We start from the raw sequence: 18007 nt of genomic DNA, 5'->3' as shown, positions 1-18007 counted from the left end.
ACAGCATCATAGCTGCCAGGGCAATGTTTATACGTAACACAGAGCCTAATAAATTAACGTTTGAAATATGCAAATTCAGTGAATGATGACCTTGGAAAGAAAGTAGTGTATATGTTGTGTGCATTTTGATTGTACCTATAAAATACCAACTATGAATGTCTTTTATCTGCACAGCTTGAGCTGAACATGGATTGGGTTAGCAGCATGTGGTCTGCAGAAATATAGTGAATGAAAAGAAATGAAATTATACAGAAGCATAAAGTATGTAATTAAACAGCATTGACCTGAAAGCAGCTGTGTAATTTATCCACAAGCTTCCCTTCATGATGATTCAATACACAGATATATTTCTACATCTCACATGAGGTCAGCATTGCTGCCTCACAGCGTCAGGGACCCAGGTTTGATTCCAGCCTTGGGTGACTGTGTGGAATCCTTCCAAATATGAAGTACTACCCATCTTTAAAGATGCATACAAGCTTCGCATTTATACTTTTTTATTAAATCAGTTCTCCCCGTGTCTGTGCGGGTTCCCTGTGGACACTCCAAAGATGTGCGGGTTAGGTGGATTAGCCATGGTAAATGCACTGGGTTATGGGGAGTCAGTGAAGACTCAATGGGCTGAATGATATCCTTCTGCACTGTATGGATTCTATGATAGAATAGTTCATTTCTGTAGATCTTTCAATTATCCTAAATCTATTTACATGCTTTTTGCCTAAGTTTGTTTCATTTATTCTTAGCACCCCTATGTCGCTGATAAGTTCAGCCATCCCTACTTGCCTATGTAGATGATGATGGGCCTTCTCCCACTTGATAGAATTGAGTGGTTTGCTATCTACTGTTTGCTATCTACTGGTTTGCTATCTACTGAGGGCTGTTGGGAGCCAACTATGTTGGTATGAGACTGGAGTCTGTCTGTATCATACCCAGCGCACGGGATAAATCAAAGCAGGTATGGAAGCAGATTTCCTTCCCAAAGGTGAACCAGTTAGGGTTTTTCGACAATGCAACTACATCATAGTCACGTTTACAAATTCCAGCTTTCTAAAATTTAAGTCAAATTCTCAAACTGCCACAGGAGATTGGAACTCATTTACTGGATTATTTGTCCAGGCTGCTGAATTACTGCTCCAGTAACATAACCTCTAGACTAATGCACTCCAATTTCAGCACATGCTGTTTCAGAGAAAGAGTATTAAGCATTTAGTATTTTAGAGTGTTGCCCATTGGGAGCACAAATGTGATGTAGAGATCACCGCTGTCAGCAATTCTTTAATCTGAGTATTGGTCAAATGAGATACCTTAAACAGGCTTTCCCAATTTTGGGGCTTAATAAGGAACTTGCATTTATAATGCACTCCAGGGTGTATCGAAACACTTGACAAACAGCAAATACTTTTTCAAGTATGGTCACTGTTCTAATGTAGGAAACACTGCAGTTAATTTGTTGCACAGCAATGTCTCACAAACAGCAACGAGACAACCGAGTAGATAATTTGTTTTACTGATGTTGATTGAGGAATAAGTGTTGGCTGGTACACTGGGATAACTGGAGGACATAGGTCTTGGGACAAAAGAACAAAGAACAGTACAGCGCAGGAAACAGGCCCTTCGGCCCTCCAAGCCTGCGCCGCTCATTTGTCCAACTAGACCATTCGTTTGTATCCCTCCATTCCCAGACTGCTCATGTGACCACCCAGGTAAGTCTTAAACGATGCCAGCGTGTCTGCCTCTACCACCCTACTTGGCAGCCCATTCCAGGCCCCCACCACTTTCTGTGTAAAAAAGTCCCTCTGATATCTGAGTTATACCTCGCCCCTCTCACCTTGAGCCTGTGACCCCTCGTGCTCCTCCGGCCTGGGAAAAAGCTTCCCACTGTTCACCCTATCTATACCCTTCATAATCTTGTACACCTCTATTAGGTCTCTCCTCATTCTCCGTCTTTCCAGGGAGAACAAGCCCAGCTTACCCAATCTCTCTTCATAGCTAAGACCCTCCATACCAGGCAACATCCTGGTAAACCTTCTCTGCACTCTCTCTAAAGCCTCCACGTCCTTCTGGTAGTGCGGCGACCAGAACTGGACGCAGTACTCCAAATGTGGCCTAACCAGCGTTCTATACAGCTGCAACATCAGACTCCAGCTTTTATACTCTATACCCCGTCCTATAAAGGCAAGCAAACCATATGCCTTCTTCACCACCTTCTCCACCTGTGCTGCCACCTTCAAGGATTTGTGGACTTGCACACCTAGGTCCCTCTGTGTTTCTATACTCTTGATGGCTCTGCCATTTATTGTATAACTCCCCCCTACATTAGTTCTTCCAAAATGCATCACTTCGCATTTATCTGGATTAAATTCCATCTGCCATTTCTCCGCCCAATTTTCCAGCCTATCTATATCCTGCTGTATTGTTCGACAATGTTCATCGCTATCTGCAAGTCCAGCCATCTTTGTGTCATCCGCAAACTTGCTGATAACACCAGTTACACCTTCTTCCAATTCATTTATATATATCACAAATAGCAGAGCCCTGCGGAACACCACTGGTCACAGACCTCCAGCCGGAAAAAGACCCTTCGACTGCTATCCTCTGTCTCCTGTGGCCAAGCCAGTTTTCTACCCATCTAGCCACCTCTCCTTGTATCCCATGAGCCTTAACCTTCTTAACCAACCTGCCATGAGGGACTTTGTCAAATGCCTTACTGAAATCCATATAGACGACATCCACGGCCCTTCCTTCGTCAACCGTTTTTGTCACTCCCTCAAAAAACTCCACCAAATTTGTAAGGCACAACCTCCCTCTTACAAAACCATGCTGTCTGTCACTAATGAGATTGTTCTGTTCTAAATGCGCATACATCCTGTCTCTAAGAACCCTCTCCAACAACTTCCCTACCACGGACGTCAAGCTCACCGGCCTATAATTACCCGGGTTATCCCTGCTACCCTTCTTAAATAACGGTACCACATTCGCTATCCTCCAATCCTCAGGGACCTCACCTGTGTCCAATGAAGAGACAAAGATTTCCGTCAGAGGCCCAGCAATTACATCACTTGTCTCCCTGAGCAGTCTAGGATAGATGCCATCAGGCCTTGGGGATTTGTCAGTTTTAATGTTACCTAAAAAACCTAACACTTCCTCTCTTGTAATGGAGATTCTCTCTAACGGGTCAACACCTCCCTCTGAGACACTCCCAGTCAACAAGTCCCTCTCCTTTGTGAATACCGATGCAAAGTATTCCTTTGGGTTCTAAGCATAATTCCCCTCCTTTGTCCCTGAGAGGTCCGACTTTTTCCCTGACAACTCTTTTGTTCCTAACATATGAATAAAATGCCTTAGGATTCTCCTTAATCCTGTCTGCCAAGAACATTTCGTGACCTCTTTTTTCCCTTCTAACTCCCCATTTGAGATCTTTCCTACTCTCTCTGTATTCCTCCAGAGCTCCATCTGTTTTCAGTTGCCTGGACTTAACGTATGCCTCTCTTTTCTTTTTGAGCAGATCCTCAATTTCCCTGGTTATCCACGGCTCTCGAATCCTACCTTTCCTATCCTTCCTTTTTACAGGCACATGCCTGTCCTGCAGCCTTATCAACTGTTCCTTAAAAGACTCCCACATGCCAGACGTGGACTTACCCCCGAACAGCCTCTCCCAGTCAACGGCCACCAATTCCTGCCTAATCCGGCTATAGTTAGCCTTCCCCAAATTTAGCACCCTACCCTTAGGACAACACTCGTCCTTGTCCATTACTATCCTAAAGTTAATAGAGTTGTGGTCACTATTTGCCACATGTTCCCCTACCGAAACTTTGACGACATGACCGGGCTCATTTCCCAGAACTAGATCCAGTATAGCCCCCTCTCTAGTTGGGCTATCTACATACTATTCCAAAGAACCTTCCAGTACGCATTTTACAAATTCCTCCCCGTCCAGACCCCCAGCCCTAAGCACTAGAGTTAAGGCAATTGGCAAAAGAACCAGAGGTGAGCTTCTTTAGGCAGCATGTTATTATAATCTGGATTGCAATGCCTGAAAGGATGGAGGAATTCAATAGTAACTTTCAAAAGGAAATTGGCTAAATACTTGAAAAGAAGAAAATTGCAGGGCCCTGGGGCGACGAATTGGATAACATTTTAGAAGAATGGTCTGAATTCCTGCCTTCTATGATATAAAATTCTGTAAACACTTCTGTCACGGGATCTTTAAGAGATAGGACATAGTCATCGACTTCAGGAAGAGCAGTGGAAGACATGCTCCTGTCTACATCGTAAGAAGTTTAACAACACCAGGTTAAAGTCCAACAGGTTTATTTGGTAGCAAAAGCCACACAAGCTTTCGAGGCTCTGAGCCCCTTCTTCAGGTGAGTGGGAATTCTGTTCACAAACAGAACTTATAAGACACAGACTCAATTTACATGAATAATGGTTGGAATGCGAATACTTACAACTAATCCAGTCTTTAAGAAACAAAACAATGGGAGTGGGGAGAGCATCAAGACAGGCTAAAAAGATGTGTATTGTCTCCAGACAAGACAGCCAGTGAAACTCTGCAGGTCCACGCAACTGTGGGAGTTACAAATAGTGTGACATAAATTCTGATTCTAGGATCGCATGACATCTTTTTAGCCTGTCTTGATGCTCTCCCCACTCCCATTGTTTTGTTTCTTAAAGACTGGATTAGTTGTAAGTATTCGCATTCCAACCATTATTCATGTAAATTGAGTCTGTGTCTTATAAGTTCTGTTTGTGAACAGAATTCCCACTCACCTGAAGAAGGGGCTCAGAGCCTCGAAAGCTTGTGTGGCTTTTGCTACCAAATAAACCTGTTGGACTTTAACCTGGTGTTGTTAAACTTCTTACTGTGTTTACCCCAGTCCAACGCCGGCATCTCCACATCCTGTCTACATCAACAGGGACGACGTAGAAATGGTCAACAGCTTCAAGTTTCTAGGTGTCCAGATCACCAACAACCTGTCCTGGTCCCCCCATGCCGACACTATAGTTAAGAAAGCCCACCAACGCCTCTACTTTCTCGGAGGGCTAAGGAAATTTGGCATGTCAGCTACGACTCTCACCAACTTTTACAGATGCACCATAGAAAGCATTCTTTCTGGTTGTATCACAGCTTGGTATGGCTCCTGCTCTGCCCAAGACCGCAAGAAACTACAAAGGGTCATGAACGAACCCCAGTCCATCACTCAAACCAGCCTCCCATCCATTGACTCCATCTACACTTCCCACTGCCTCAGAAAAGTAGCCATCATGATTAAGGACCCCATGCGCCCAGACTTACTGGCCGGAGTTCTCCCAAAAAAAAATCCAAGTGTCAAATTCACGTGCAAACTGGAGTAAGTCACATTGGTTTTTTTCAGCGTGTTTCCCGAAATGAATCTCCCACTCTGTGCACTGCGGAGGTCACTAGCGTAATTATCATTAAAAGCCAGGGGGCAGGGCATATTCCCACCGGAGAGGATGGCAGCATGGCGCTGAGCGGGCCACTGCGCATGTGCCGATCTGTCAGCGCCAAGACTGGCGCATGCACTGTGGTCCCGCACTGTCAGCCCCCAATTGCTGACCAGCTCGATCGCTGACCAGCAGCGCGATCCTCACAACGCCAGCTCTCCTCGGCCCTGTCGCTAGCCCTCTGGAAATGTATGGCCCACCCTCAACCTTCCCAGCAGCCCCGATCTCCCGGCCCCCCCTAGTCCTGAACACCCCAGCACACTGACCCCACCCCCACCCCAATGGCCAGCCCCGATTGTTGGCCTCCATCCCTCTGTCACTCAGCCCAAATGCAGAGTGGCAGTGGGACCCCCCACCCCCACCAATTGCTGCACCCCCATTAGGCCCCACCCCCTTGGCATCCCCCATGCCCAATGGGCGGTGCCAAGGTGCCCCCTGGGCATTAGCACTTTGTCACTCGGGCAGTGCCGGGAGGCACAGGCTACCACTGCCACGGTGTCAATGCGAAGGGGGCACCCCCCCAGCACTTGACCCCCTGGGGGGCCCCGATTTTGCCTTCCTTCACTCCAGTGGGGTCGGGCCACTAGCTCCCCGAGAGTGGGGAGCCACTGTAAACCTCACTGGAGTGAACCACTCCTGGCCGAGGGTGGGGGGTGGGGGGAAGAGGCTAGCGGGCCCGGGACTATTCTCATTTCCATAATTTATGCACCTCCCTGTCGATTTCTGGCATGGATCTGATGCCGCCAGAAATTCGAAGCTGGAAGATGCTAGTGGGCTGGGATGCCCAGCGCGAATCCCACACATCTGGCGCTGCTGGATCTCCGGGCCCGCTGCACTATAAAATTAGCGCAGCAGGATGGGAGAATCGGCCCCACTCTCTTCCACCTTCTTCCTTCGGGAAAAAGATACAAAAGTCTGAGGTCACGTACCAACCGACTCAAGAACAGCTTCTTCCCTGCTGCTGTCAGACTTTTGAATGGACTTACCTTGCATTAAGTTGATCTTTCTCTACACACTAGCTATGACTGTAACACTACATTCTGCACTCTCTCCTTTCCTTCTCTATGAACGGTATGCTTTGTCTGTATAGTGCGCAAGAAACAATACTTTTCACTGTTTACTAATACATATGACAATAATAAATCAAATCAAAATCAAAATCAAAGGGCAGTTGAAGGGGAACTCACTTGTGCATAATTAATGAGGATCCAAGCGCAGACTCTAGTGTGGGATTCAGCCATTCTGGCCATTGGGAAAAGCATCGCCAGAATCGCCCGCCTCCGCACTTAGTCTCAGATCTGAGAATGTCACTCTGCACAGTGTCTCTGATTATAGTAGCTGCCATTAAAGGAAACTCCAAGCTTCAGGCAACATCAGTTTAATACACAAAGCACTCTTTCAGTACTGAGTTAGCAATATGCCATTCATTTTAAAGTTTAATTTACAGATTAAACATGAATTTCAAAGTGGATGATTTCTGGTGACTAGGAGCACCATCTTTCTGGTCTTGTGGCACAGTGGTAGCATCCCTACCTCTGGACCAGAAGCTCTGGGGTCAAGTCCAATGCCGGAACTTGCTGGCCATGGCAGGAGTGCTTATAATGCGGTTCAATGGGCTGATAATCAGCGGAGGAATCCTTCCACCACTTCCCCATTATTCCCCAAAGGGAAAAACAGTGCCCATTGATCGCCGTGGAGAGGATGTTAGCAGTGTTTTCTTTTGAATTATTAATTTTCTGAAATGGCGTTTTGCCACTGAAATCAGTGGAAATGAAAATCGAGGAGTTTCTCCAATGGATAGCTGATCTACATTGCCAGCTTTATATTTAGGCACCAGGTTGTAAATCTATCCACAGGCTGTCAGATCATATTATTCAGGCTGCAATTACAAAATGATTTTAATATCACAAGCAGAAAATAAATACAGTAGAGCAATATTTAACACACATTGTTAATTTTCCTAGACTTGAAAATCACTGTACTCGGAAGTCTTGATGATGTGTATTCCCAATAGGGAACTTCATCTGGCAGGAGTGCCTGTCTATAATTGCAGGCACTTGACCCATAATTTTTAAGCCATTAAAATGGATGATCATCTACTGATGTACATATTCAGCAGGTGAAGCTTTCCATGAGGAATTTGCAAGTGAAGGACATTTCTTACACTACTACTCAACTCAGAAAACCTAACATGATTCCCTTTCATCTTTCAGTAATATCTGTCTCCTCTCTTATACCCGTGAATTGAGTGAATTGAATATCCTCGGGCTATTATCCAGATCAATCCCTCACACTTTCAACATCACACAACTTGCTCAATTCATTCCATAAATTATTACTTTCACCCAAGTAGATAGGGGAGTGGATAACAGCCCCGTCGCTGGAAAGAGGTTTGCCAAGTCAAGTTTCAAATGAAGTTGTTTTGAAAATTGTTGGCCACGCTACCTCCTTAATGGCTATGGCAATAATAAGTTATGTTTCTTCAAGAAATGATAAACATGCCCACACCATCACTGTACTAAGGGGATTATACTAGTAAAGTAACTTTCACCTGATTACATGCTGTTTATACGTTATACTGTAAATAGAAATGAACTGCCACCTCTTGAAAAGACAACTTTTGTACAACAGTATTGTACATTGCTTAAAACTCAAATCTAGGATAAAACAATGGAAATTGTTTTCAAAAAATATGATGAGGCTCCATTTGGAGCAGTCTATTGGATAAGATATAATTTATGTGAACAGGATAGTTTAAAGGTAAGTTTCTAAATGGATGGAAAATTGTAATGGACCAATGCCCACATTTCCAACATCTAATTCTGGCAGTTGAAACATTGGCTGCCCACCCCGAGGACCTTCGGCAGGTGTCATGGCGGGTAGGAGTGGAAGGTATGTATGAGAAGAGATTGGCTAGGTTAGGATTGTTTTTTCTGGAGTTCAGACGAATGACGAAGGATCTCATGGAGACTTATAAAATTCTAACAGGACGAGACAGGATAGATGCAGGGAGGATATTCCCGATGGTGGGGGAGTCCAGAACCAGGGGTCACAGTCTGAAGATTCGGGGCAGACCATTTAGGATGGAGATGAGGAGACATTTCTTCACCCAAAGAGTGGTGAGTCTGTGGAATTCATTATCACAGGAAGTAGTTGATGCCAAAACATTGAATGTATTCAAGAAGCAGCTAGATATAGAATCATAGAAACCCTACTGCGCAGAAGGAGGCCATTCGGCCCATCGAGTCTGCACCGACCACAATCCCACCCAGGCCCTACCCCCCATATCCCTACATATTTTACCCGCTAATCCCTCTAACCTACACATCTCAGGACACTAAGGGGCAATTTTAGCATGGACAATCGACCTAACCCACACATCTTTGGACTGTGAGAGGAAACCGGAGCACCCGGAGGAAACCCACGCAATCACGAGGAGAATGTGCAAACTCCACACAGACAGTGACCCAAGCCGGGAATTGAACCCAGGTCCCTGAAGCTGTGAAGCAACAGTGCTAACCACTGTGCTACCGTGCCGCCCTTTATATAGCACTAGGGGCAGATGGGAACAAAGGTTATGGGGAGAAAGCAGGAATGGCTATTGAGTTGGACGATCAGCCTTGATTGTAATGAATGGCGGAGCAGGCTCGAAGGGACAAATGGCCTCCTCCTGCTCCTATCTTCTATGTTTCTATGTATTGTGAGATGAAAAAAATCAAGCAGTAGGACAGGTAGATAAGGTGGTGAACAAGGCACATGAGATACTTGCTTTTATTAACCGAGACATTGAATATAAGAGCAGGGGGGGTTATGATGGAATTGTATAAAACATTAGTTAGACCACAGCTAGAGTACTGTGTGCAGTTCTCATCGCCACACTATAGGAAGGATGTGATTGCATTAGAAAGGGTGCAGAGGAAATTCACCAGGATGTTGCCTGGGCTGGAGCGTTTTAGCTATGAAGAGAGGCCAGATAGACCTTAGAGCAGAGGAGGCTGAGGGGGGACCTCATTATGGTGTACAAAATTATGAGGTATATAGATTGGGTAGATAGGAAGAAACTTTTCCCCTTAGCAGAGGGGTCAATAACCGGGGGGCATAGATTTAAGGTCGGGGCAGGAGATTTAGGGGGAATTTGAGGAAAGCTTTTTCACCCATATGGGTGCTGAGTGGCCCTGGCAGACTCCCTCAGGAGAAGGGATAGCTGGATTGAGATCAAAATGCCCCTCCCCCCTCTCGTATATAAGAACATAAGAAAATAAGAACATAAGAAATAGGAGCAGGAGTAGGCCATCTAGCCCCTCGAGCCTGCCCCGCCATTCAATAAGATCATGGCTGATCTGAAGCGAATCAGTTCCACTTACCCGCCTGCTCCCCATATCCCTTAATTCCCTTATCGATCAGAAATCTATCTACCCGTGATTTAAACATATTTAACGAGGTAGCCTCCACCACTTCAATGGGCAGAGAATTTCAGAGATTCACTACCCTCTGAGAGAAGAAGTTCCCCCTCAACTCTGTTCTGAACCGGCCCCCACTTATTTTGAGGCTGTGCCCTCTAGTTCTGGTTTCCCTTCTAAGTGGAAAGAATCTCTACCTCGACCCTATCCAGCCCCTTCATTATCTTATATGTCTCTATAAGATCACTCTCAGCCTTCTAAACTCCAATGAGTACAGACCCAATCTACTCAATCTCTCCTCATAAGCTACACCCCTCATCCCTGGTATCAACCTGGTGAACCTTCTCTGCACTCCCTCCAAGGCCAATATATCCTTTTGCAAATAAGGGGACCAAAACTGCACACAGTACTCCAGTTGCGGCCTCACCAGTGCCTTGTACAGTTGCAGCAAGACCTCCCTGCTTTTATATTCTATCCCCCTCACGATAAAGGCCAACATTCCATTCGCCTTCTTGATCACCTGCTGCACCTGCAGACTGAGTTTTTGCGATTCGTGCACAAGGACCCCCAGGTCCCTCTGCACAGTAGCATGATGTAATTTTTCTCCATTTAAATAATATTCCAATTTACTATTATTTCTTCCGAAGTGAATAACCTCACATTTGCCAACGTTATATTCCATCTGCCAGATCCTCGCCCACTCGCTCAGCCTATCCAAATCTCTCTGCAGACTTTCCGCATCCTCCACGCAATTCGCTTTCCCACTCATCTTCGTGTCATCAGCAAACTTTGATACCCTACACTCAGTCCCCTCCTCCAGATCATCTATGTAAATGGTAAACAGTTGAGGCCCCAGCACCGATCCCCGCGGCACGCCACTAGTCACCAACTGCCAACCAGAAAAGCACCCATTTATTCCAACTCCCTGCTTCCTGTTAGATAGCCAATCCCCAATCCACGCCAACACCTTACCCCCAACTCTGTGTACCCCAATCTTCTGCAGCAATCTTTTGTGAGGCACCTTATCGAATGCCTTTTGGAAATCTAAAAACACCACATCCACCGGTTCCCCTCTGTCAACCGCACTCGTTACATCTTCATAAAAATCCAGTAAATTCGTTAAACACGACTTTCCCTTTATGAATCCATGCTGCGTCTGCTTGATTGAACCATTCTTATCCAGGTGCTCGGCTATTTCCTCTTTAATGATGGACTCCAGCATTTTCCCAACTACGGACGTTAAGCTAACCGGCCTGTAGTTACCCGTCTTTTGTCTATTTCCTTTTTTAAACAGCAGCGTAACAGTAGCTGTTTTCCAATCAGCCGGCACTACCCCAGAGTCGAGCGAATTTTGATAAATTACTACTAACGCATCTGCTATTACCTCAGCCATTTCTTTCAGTACCCTGGGATGCATTCCATCCGGGCCCGGGGACTTGTCTACCTTCAGTCCCATTAGTCTACCAAGCACTACCTCTTTAGTAACAGTAATTGTATTAAGGACCTCACCTCCCACCAACTCTCGATCTCTAATATTCGGTAAACTATTTGTGTCTTCCACCGTGAAGACCGACACACAGAACTTATTTAAAGTCTCAGCCATTTCCTCGTTTTCCACTATTAAATCCCCCCTCTCATCCTCCAAGGGTCCAACATTTGCTCTAGCCATTCTATTCCTTTTTATATATTTGTAAAAACTTTTACTATCATTTTTTATATTTTGAGCTAGTTTAGTTTCATAATCTATCCTTCCTTTCTTAATCGCTTTCTTAGTCGTTCTTTGTTGCTTTTTAAAGCTTTCCCAATCCACTAATTCTCTACTCTTTTTGGCCACTCTGTACGCATCTGTTTTTATTTTAATACTCTCCTTTATTTCCTTCGTTATCCACGTCTGGTTATCCCTTTTCTTACAGTCCTTCTTTATCACCGGAATATATTTTTGCTGAGTACTTAAAAAAATCTCCTTAAAAATCCTCCACTATTCCTCAGCTGTCCTACCAACCAGTCTGCTCGCCCAGTCTACATTAGCCAATTCCGCCCTCATCCTATCGTACTCCCCTCTGTTCAAGCAGAGGACACTGGTTTGGGACCTTACTTTCTCACCCTCCACCTGTATCAGAAATTCAACCATATTATGATCACTCAACCCAAGAGGATCCCTCACAAGAAGATCCTTAATTCTACCTGTCTCATTACACAGTACCAGATCTAAGATAACTCGCTCTCTCGTAGGTTCTGTAACATACTGTTCAATGAAACTATCCCGACAGCATTCTAAGAACTCTTCCTCAAGCCCTCCACGTCCAATTTGAGTCGACCAATCAATATGCAGTTTAAAATCCCCCATGATTATTGCTGTTCCGTTTTTGCACGCATCCATTATTTGTTTGTTTATAGCCCTCCCCACCTCTAAGTTATTATTTGGGGGCCTATAGACCACGCCTACCAGTGTCTTTTTCCCCTTACTATTCCTTATCTCCACCCACAACGATTACACGTTTTGCTCCTTAGAGCCTATGTCGTCTCTCACTACCGTCCTGATATTATCCTTTATTAACAGAGCTACCCCACCTCCTTTTTCTACCTGTCTATCCTTCCTAAATGTCTGATACCCCTGGATATTCAGTATATCCAGGGGTATCAATCAGTGGCTATCAATCAGTATAGCCACTGATTGATGCCACCAGGACCAATATCCTGCACCAGGGTCTCCATAGCGACCCCCATCCCACCTGTGTTGACCTTGGTGCATTGGCATGCCGCCACTATGATCTCAGACTGAACACAGATGGATTTCCCCATCATCTGTTGCCAACTGAGGTGTACAGCTGACATCCTGACATCCCTTCCTGATGGAATTTGTACATTCTCCCCGTGTCTGTGTGGGTTTCCTCCCACAGTCCAAAGATGTGCGGGTTAGGTTGATTGGCCATGCTAAATTGCCCATTAGTGACAGGGGGACTAGCAGGGTAAATCCATAGAGTTGCGGAGGTAGGGTTTGGGTGGGATTGTTGTCAGTGCAGGCTCGATGGGCCGAATGGCCTCCTCCTGCCCTATAGGATTCTATGACTCTCTGATTCTTGTGATTGTCGCTGCAACTCCAGCAGTTGATTTTAGAACCGAATCCAGAGGCTTGACATCTGACTCAGCACAATTGTGCCCACCAGCAGTTCTGAGTACAGGCTACCTCGGATGTCCCTGCCAGCACATGCTGTGGATCAGATTGTGTGCGGTACTCACCAGATCATGACCCAGAGGCTGCTCTAGAACTGGGTCCCACCGAGGTGTGTGTCACTGTGCTGTGGAGAGTGTGGGTAAGCGCCGTGACTGGTTTTCAACAGTGCTGTCCTCAGCTTCCTCAACTGCAGTGTCAGCCGGGGCTGAGATGAGGGCCTGGCAGGCTGTGGGCTGCCTAGGAAAGGAAATAGAGATGATTAGTGCATGACAAGTGACTTGAAAAACACTCAATTGACTCACGGTATGGTTGTCTGAGGGATGAGGTGGTGCAGGATCCTCACTTGGGTAACTGTCACTGACCTCTCTGCCACTACAGAAATGGTTCACATTCTCTCCTGCCAGCTCGATGACTCTGTTCTATTACTCTGTGAGGACTTTAATGTTGGGGACTCCATCCTTGGGCTGGGACCTCTTGCTGTGATTGTGCACGATCTTGTCCTGCATAAAGACAGATGGAGAGAATGTGAACAAGACACCTATCAGGGTCAATGATAATGATGCTTACCTTGTGCGGGTGCTGTGTACAGCCAGGCACAGGATGAGGACGTGAGCTCCAGAGGATATGAGGCCACATAGAGGTGTGAAAGTGCATATGAGAGGGTGTGTGGTGATGTCCCTTGAACTGGCAGTGTGTGAGACCCCTGTGGAGTGTCATCCCCCGAATAGCTGATGGGCTGGTGAGTGTGGGAGTTGAGACTGAAGACCTGGTTGACTTACCCTGGCATAATGGATGAGATCATTTACCTTCACTCTGCACTGGATGGCTGACCTCTTCTGGCACTGACTGCCTCTACCACTGCCTTCCAAGCTGGAGTGGTCTCGTTGGTGGATCTCCTGCAGCCAAAGTGGGGGTAGAGGACATCACGGCAGTTCTCCATGGTAGGTGGCCCAGCTAGGCTTCACTAAACTTTAGGGCTGCCATCTTTTTGCCTTTTGGGACTATATCTTCAAGTGCAGGAGTCTTGTGCTGTATGCAGTGAGACTGCTCCATAAATATGGAGTCTGGAGTGAGGTATTGGTGAGCTCACAGCAGGGCGGGTAAATCAGAGGCTGCCTAGCCTTGATCCAGTTTGTTACCCATACACACATTATTAATGAGGTAGGTAGCGCACAATATGGCATTACAACCCACCATTGTGGCTGGAGGGGAAATGACGATTCTTCCACCGCCAACGCACTTCGAGCGCAGATTGGAAAATCCCAACCTGACTTGGAATGCTGATTTATAAAATAAATTCTTTTGTGATGTGACACAGGAGAAAGCTCCACTCCAACACAATATTAGTACCCTATTCTGCTTGTTGTGATGTTATTGTAAACTGCAGTTACATATTTGAATAGTGATTTTTAAATAAATGGTCCTGGCATATTTTAATGGAATTACAATCTTACAATTACTGGAGCACCAGGGAGTAATGCTACTCTTCTATTATAAAAAATGGAGCCTTATAATTTGAGTATTGCTGAAAAAAGAGACTTACTGTCAAAGCTTTTCAATTTGGACTCATCAGGACAGAATTGCTCAAATACCAAATTTCAAAGGGAGCACCAATTTATACTGCATGAGAAAAGGGTGCTGATTGGTTGGTAAGCGGTAGAGGCATTGCCATGGAGAATGTACCAGGGTACAGTTATCCTCATGCTTTTGTTTAAATTCAAAGCATACAAGGTCAACTCTGGTTGAGGCATTGTTGTGGGGAACACACCAGGGATCACTTGACCCCATACTTTTGTTTAGGTGAATAAAGTACAATACCTAGACATAATCTTTCTGTTTGCAAAGGTCAGGGTCTTATGTATGAATGTTTATAACTTCTAGCAATCATAAGTAAATTATATTGCATCCTCAACTTCATGGCAATGCCTTTGTCAGTTAGAGTCCACTTGTCAAACTATCAGCACCCTTTTCATGTGCAGTATAAATTGTTTCCTTTAACATTTGGTATTTTTGTGACTCTGTCCTGATAAGTGCATGATGAAAAGCTGTGTACCTTCTCGCATCTGTGTGGGTTTCCACCGGATGCTCAGGTTTCCTCCTACAGTCCAAAAGATGTTCTGGTTAGGTGCATTGGCCATTCTAAATTTTCCCTCAGTGCACCTGAACAGGCGCCAGAGTGTGTGGCGACCTGGAGATTTTCACAGTAATTTCATTGCAGTGTTAATGTAAGCCTACTTGTGACACTAATCAATAAACTTTTTAAAAACTTTAAATGGGGGGAGTTTTCCTGTCCTGCCCGCCATGGGAATTGTAGCGGGTGAGGGGGGGCGTGGACCATGCAAAGGTTCATTGACTTCGGATGAGATTTTCTGGTTTTGGTGCGAGTGCGGCCGGAAATTCCTGCCCCATGTCTCTTTTTTCAGCAATACTCAAGTTCTATATTATCAAGTGACTATTTGTTTATTTTCATGTGATTTTATGTACAAGTGCACAATCTCACGGAGTACACGCAATGCAAACGCTACTGTGTTTCTGACAATGTAATGTTTGAACTTCATTTCTTCAAGGACAATTATGTTTTCTTTTCTTGGTAAGGGATGTGCTGACTGGAGCTGTGTTCGGTTGTATTGGTGGCGTAATCCTGATATACCTATCCTATTCTTTTTATAAAAAGTGGAGAATAGATGAAAGGCTACGAGCATTCTTAAGGTAAGGCACATTCAGTGAATTCAAAAGATATTAGTATCCCTTTTAATTGGGAAAGATTATAGACCGCATTTTCTTGATAAATCTCTGGTATTAAAAAGAGTAACTGTAGCGATATCTTCCTTTATTTCCAAAGATTAAGCAGATTTTTGCATAGGGTCCCCATATTTTATTGTGGCCTAGACTTTCAATTAAAAAACAAATCGGAATTTGCATCCTGGAGGGGCAATTATTCATTAAATAATGAGACCATCTGGAGAAACAGATAGCTTCCTTATGAATGCTTGGCTGAAGTACCAAAACTCACTAATGGCTTAATTTAGCAAGTGATTTGTTTTCACAGGATGAAGTGGAGTTTTCACTTTGATTCATTGACATCTTTATGAGGCTATAATATATTATACTTTCTTTGAACCGTTGTTTTCAATGATTGTATGTTTACTTGGACAAGATAAAGAGGTATGAAGTGAGGTAGTAAGAGATGCCTCTGTAATGGAACTGGCCAGGTTGAGAGTGCTCCCCGCATCCTTATCCTGTGCTGGCAGAAATTGCTCTGAATAGGAACAAAGACAGAAAATGCTGGAAAATCTCAGCAGGTCTGACAGCAGTATCTGTAGGGAGAGAATAGAACCAACGTTTCGATTCTAGATGACCCTTCGTCAGAGCTTTGCTCTGAATAGGGCTGAGAATCCCCGATACAAGTTCTGCTCTGCATCCACCCGCACCTCCCCCCATTTTTAAAGGCCTGTAGAGTTGGCCTGACTCCACAAAAATCCATCCTTTTGCATCAAAACTTAATGATCAATGCGACTGTTCAGTAATTTGTGCATAAAGATGCCAAGAACCATTGGGAGTTCTCTGTAGGAGCTATTTTATTGCTGTTGAACGTTAGCTTTGTTGGAATGAACTGGCAGCTGGGCAAAAAGAAACCGGTTGCCAAATATGTAGAGTGCAAGATAGGAAATGCGCACTCTCCTTTGTAGGGTGTGCTATAAGCCAGCAGTCAGTGGGGAAAGGAGGGGAAGTAATGTCAATATTGGCCCAAAAGTTAAATCAGCTGTCTCATTTTAGTTATGAAGATGCAGAGAGGGAGATGCGGTGGTGGCCAGGGGAGGGGAATGTTTAAGAACACGTTTGTCTGTGAATTAGAAATTACTGCCTCTCAAGATAACTATTGACAACTGCTTCCGCCATCTAATGCCATGTTATTAATGGCATTTCAATGCAGCAGAGGCTAAGCTGCATTCTCTGCTTATTGGGCATGTATTTCGAGCAGCTGTTGACAATTATAATGTCTGGTGATAATGCATGAGTTATGGACATAGGAAGTAATAAGTTCAGTCTGCCTGTTTGATGGGCAGACAAAGCGCATGATCTGAAATGGATAATCAAAGAAGTGTCAAAGAAGATTGACTGCAGGACAAATGAGAATAAGGGTATTTTCTAAGCATATAAGTAAAAAACCCAGTTGAAGAAGGGGTGAGATCACTTGGAGATTAAGCAGATTATTGGACATGATGGAAAGAAAATGGATGAAGATGCTTATGTGTTTTGCACAATTTAAGCAGTAGAAGATCAAAATAGGATTGTCGGGAATTCTGAGGAAGATTGAGAACAGCCATTGTCGAAGGCTATTCAAAAGACTATTAAAACCAATCTAGAATAAATGAAGCAAAGTTATCAATACTCTTAAAGGTTCTGCCATTTACTGTAATGTCCCCTGAAGAGGTCGGCAGCATAGCGCTGAGCGGGCCAGTGCGCATATGCCGATCTGTCATAGCGGAGATCGACGTATGCGTAGTAGCCCCGCACTGCCGGCCTCCCGATTGCAGCCAGCTCAATTGCTGGCCAGCCCCATGACAGCCCCCAACCACCCCCCCCCCCCCTTCGCTAGCCATGTGACACCCCTCATGCCCCTATCGCTGGCTTCCTAGACATGTCTGGGCCAGCCTTGCCCTGAACAGCTCCGCCCCTTGGCACTGCCCAATGCCCGGTCGGTAGTGCCAAAGTGCCCCCTGGGCATTGCCACTTTGGCCCTTGGGCAGTGCCGGAGGGCCAGGCTAGCACTGCCAAGCTGGCAATGCCCAGGAGACACCCCCATTACACTCAATCTTCTCGGGGGCTTTGATTGCCCCCCGTCACTCCAGCAGTGTTGGGAGGCCAGCACCCTGCAAGTGGGGAGCTATTGTTAACCCTGCTGGAGTGAAACACCTCTGGCGGGCGAGGAGAATCTAGCAGGCCCGGAAACTTCATTCCCGGG

General features: G+C 45.3%; 1 protein-coding gene across 2 annotated transcripts in view; it reads left to right on the top strand.

Annotated features, from left to right (window-relative positions):
- Positions 1 to 18007, top strand: part of LOC144499747 (uncharacterized) — a 99350-nt gene that overhangs the window by 67903 nt on the left and 13440 nt on the right. For both annotated transcript variants that reach the window (XM_078222186.1, XM_078222275.1), the window contains exon 5: positions 15637 to 15750. In XM_078222186.1, the coding sequence (XP_078078312.1) occupies positions 15637 to 15750 (114 nt within the window). The remainder of the gene's footprint in view (positions 1 to 15636; positions 15751 to 18007) is intronic.

The sequence above is a fragment of the Mustelus asterias genome, chromosome 1, assembly GCF_964213995.1.
Source record: "Mustelus asterias chromosome 1, sMusAst1.hap1.1, whole genome shotgun sequence".
Classification (NCBI taxonomy): Eukaryota; Metazoa; Chordata; class Chondrichthyes; order Carcharhiniformes; family Triakidae; genus Mustelus; species Mustelus asterias.
This window is presented reverse-complemented; position numbering and strand designations above follow the sequence as displayed.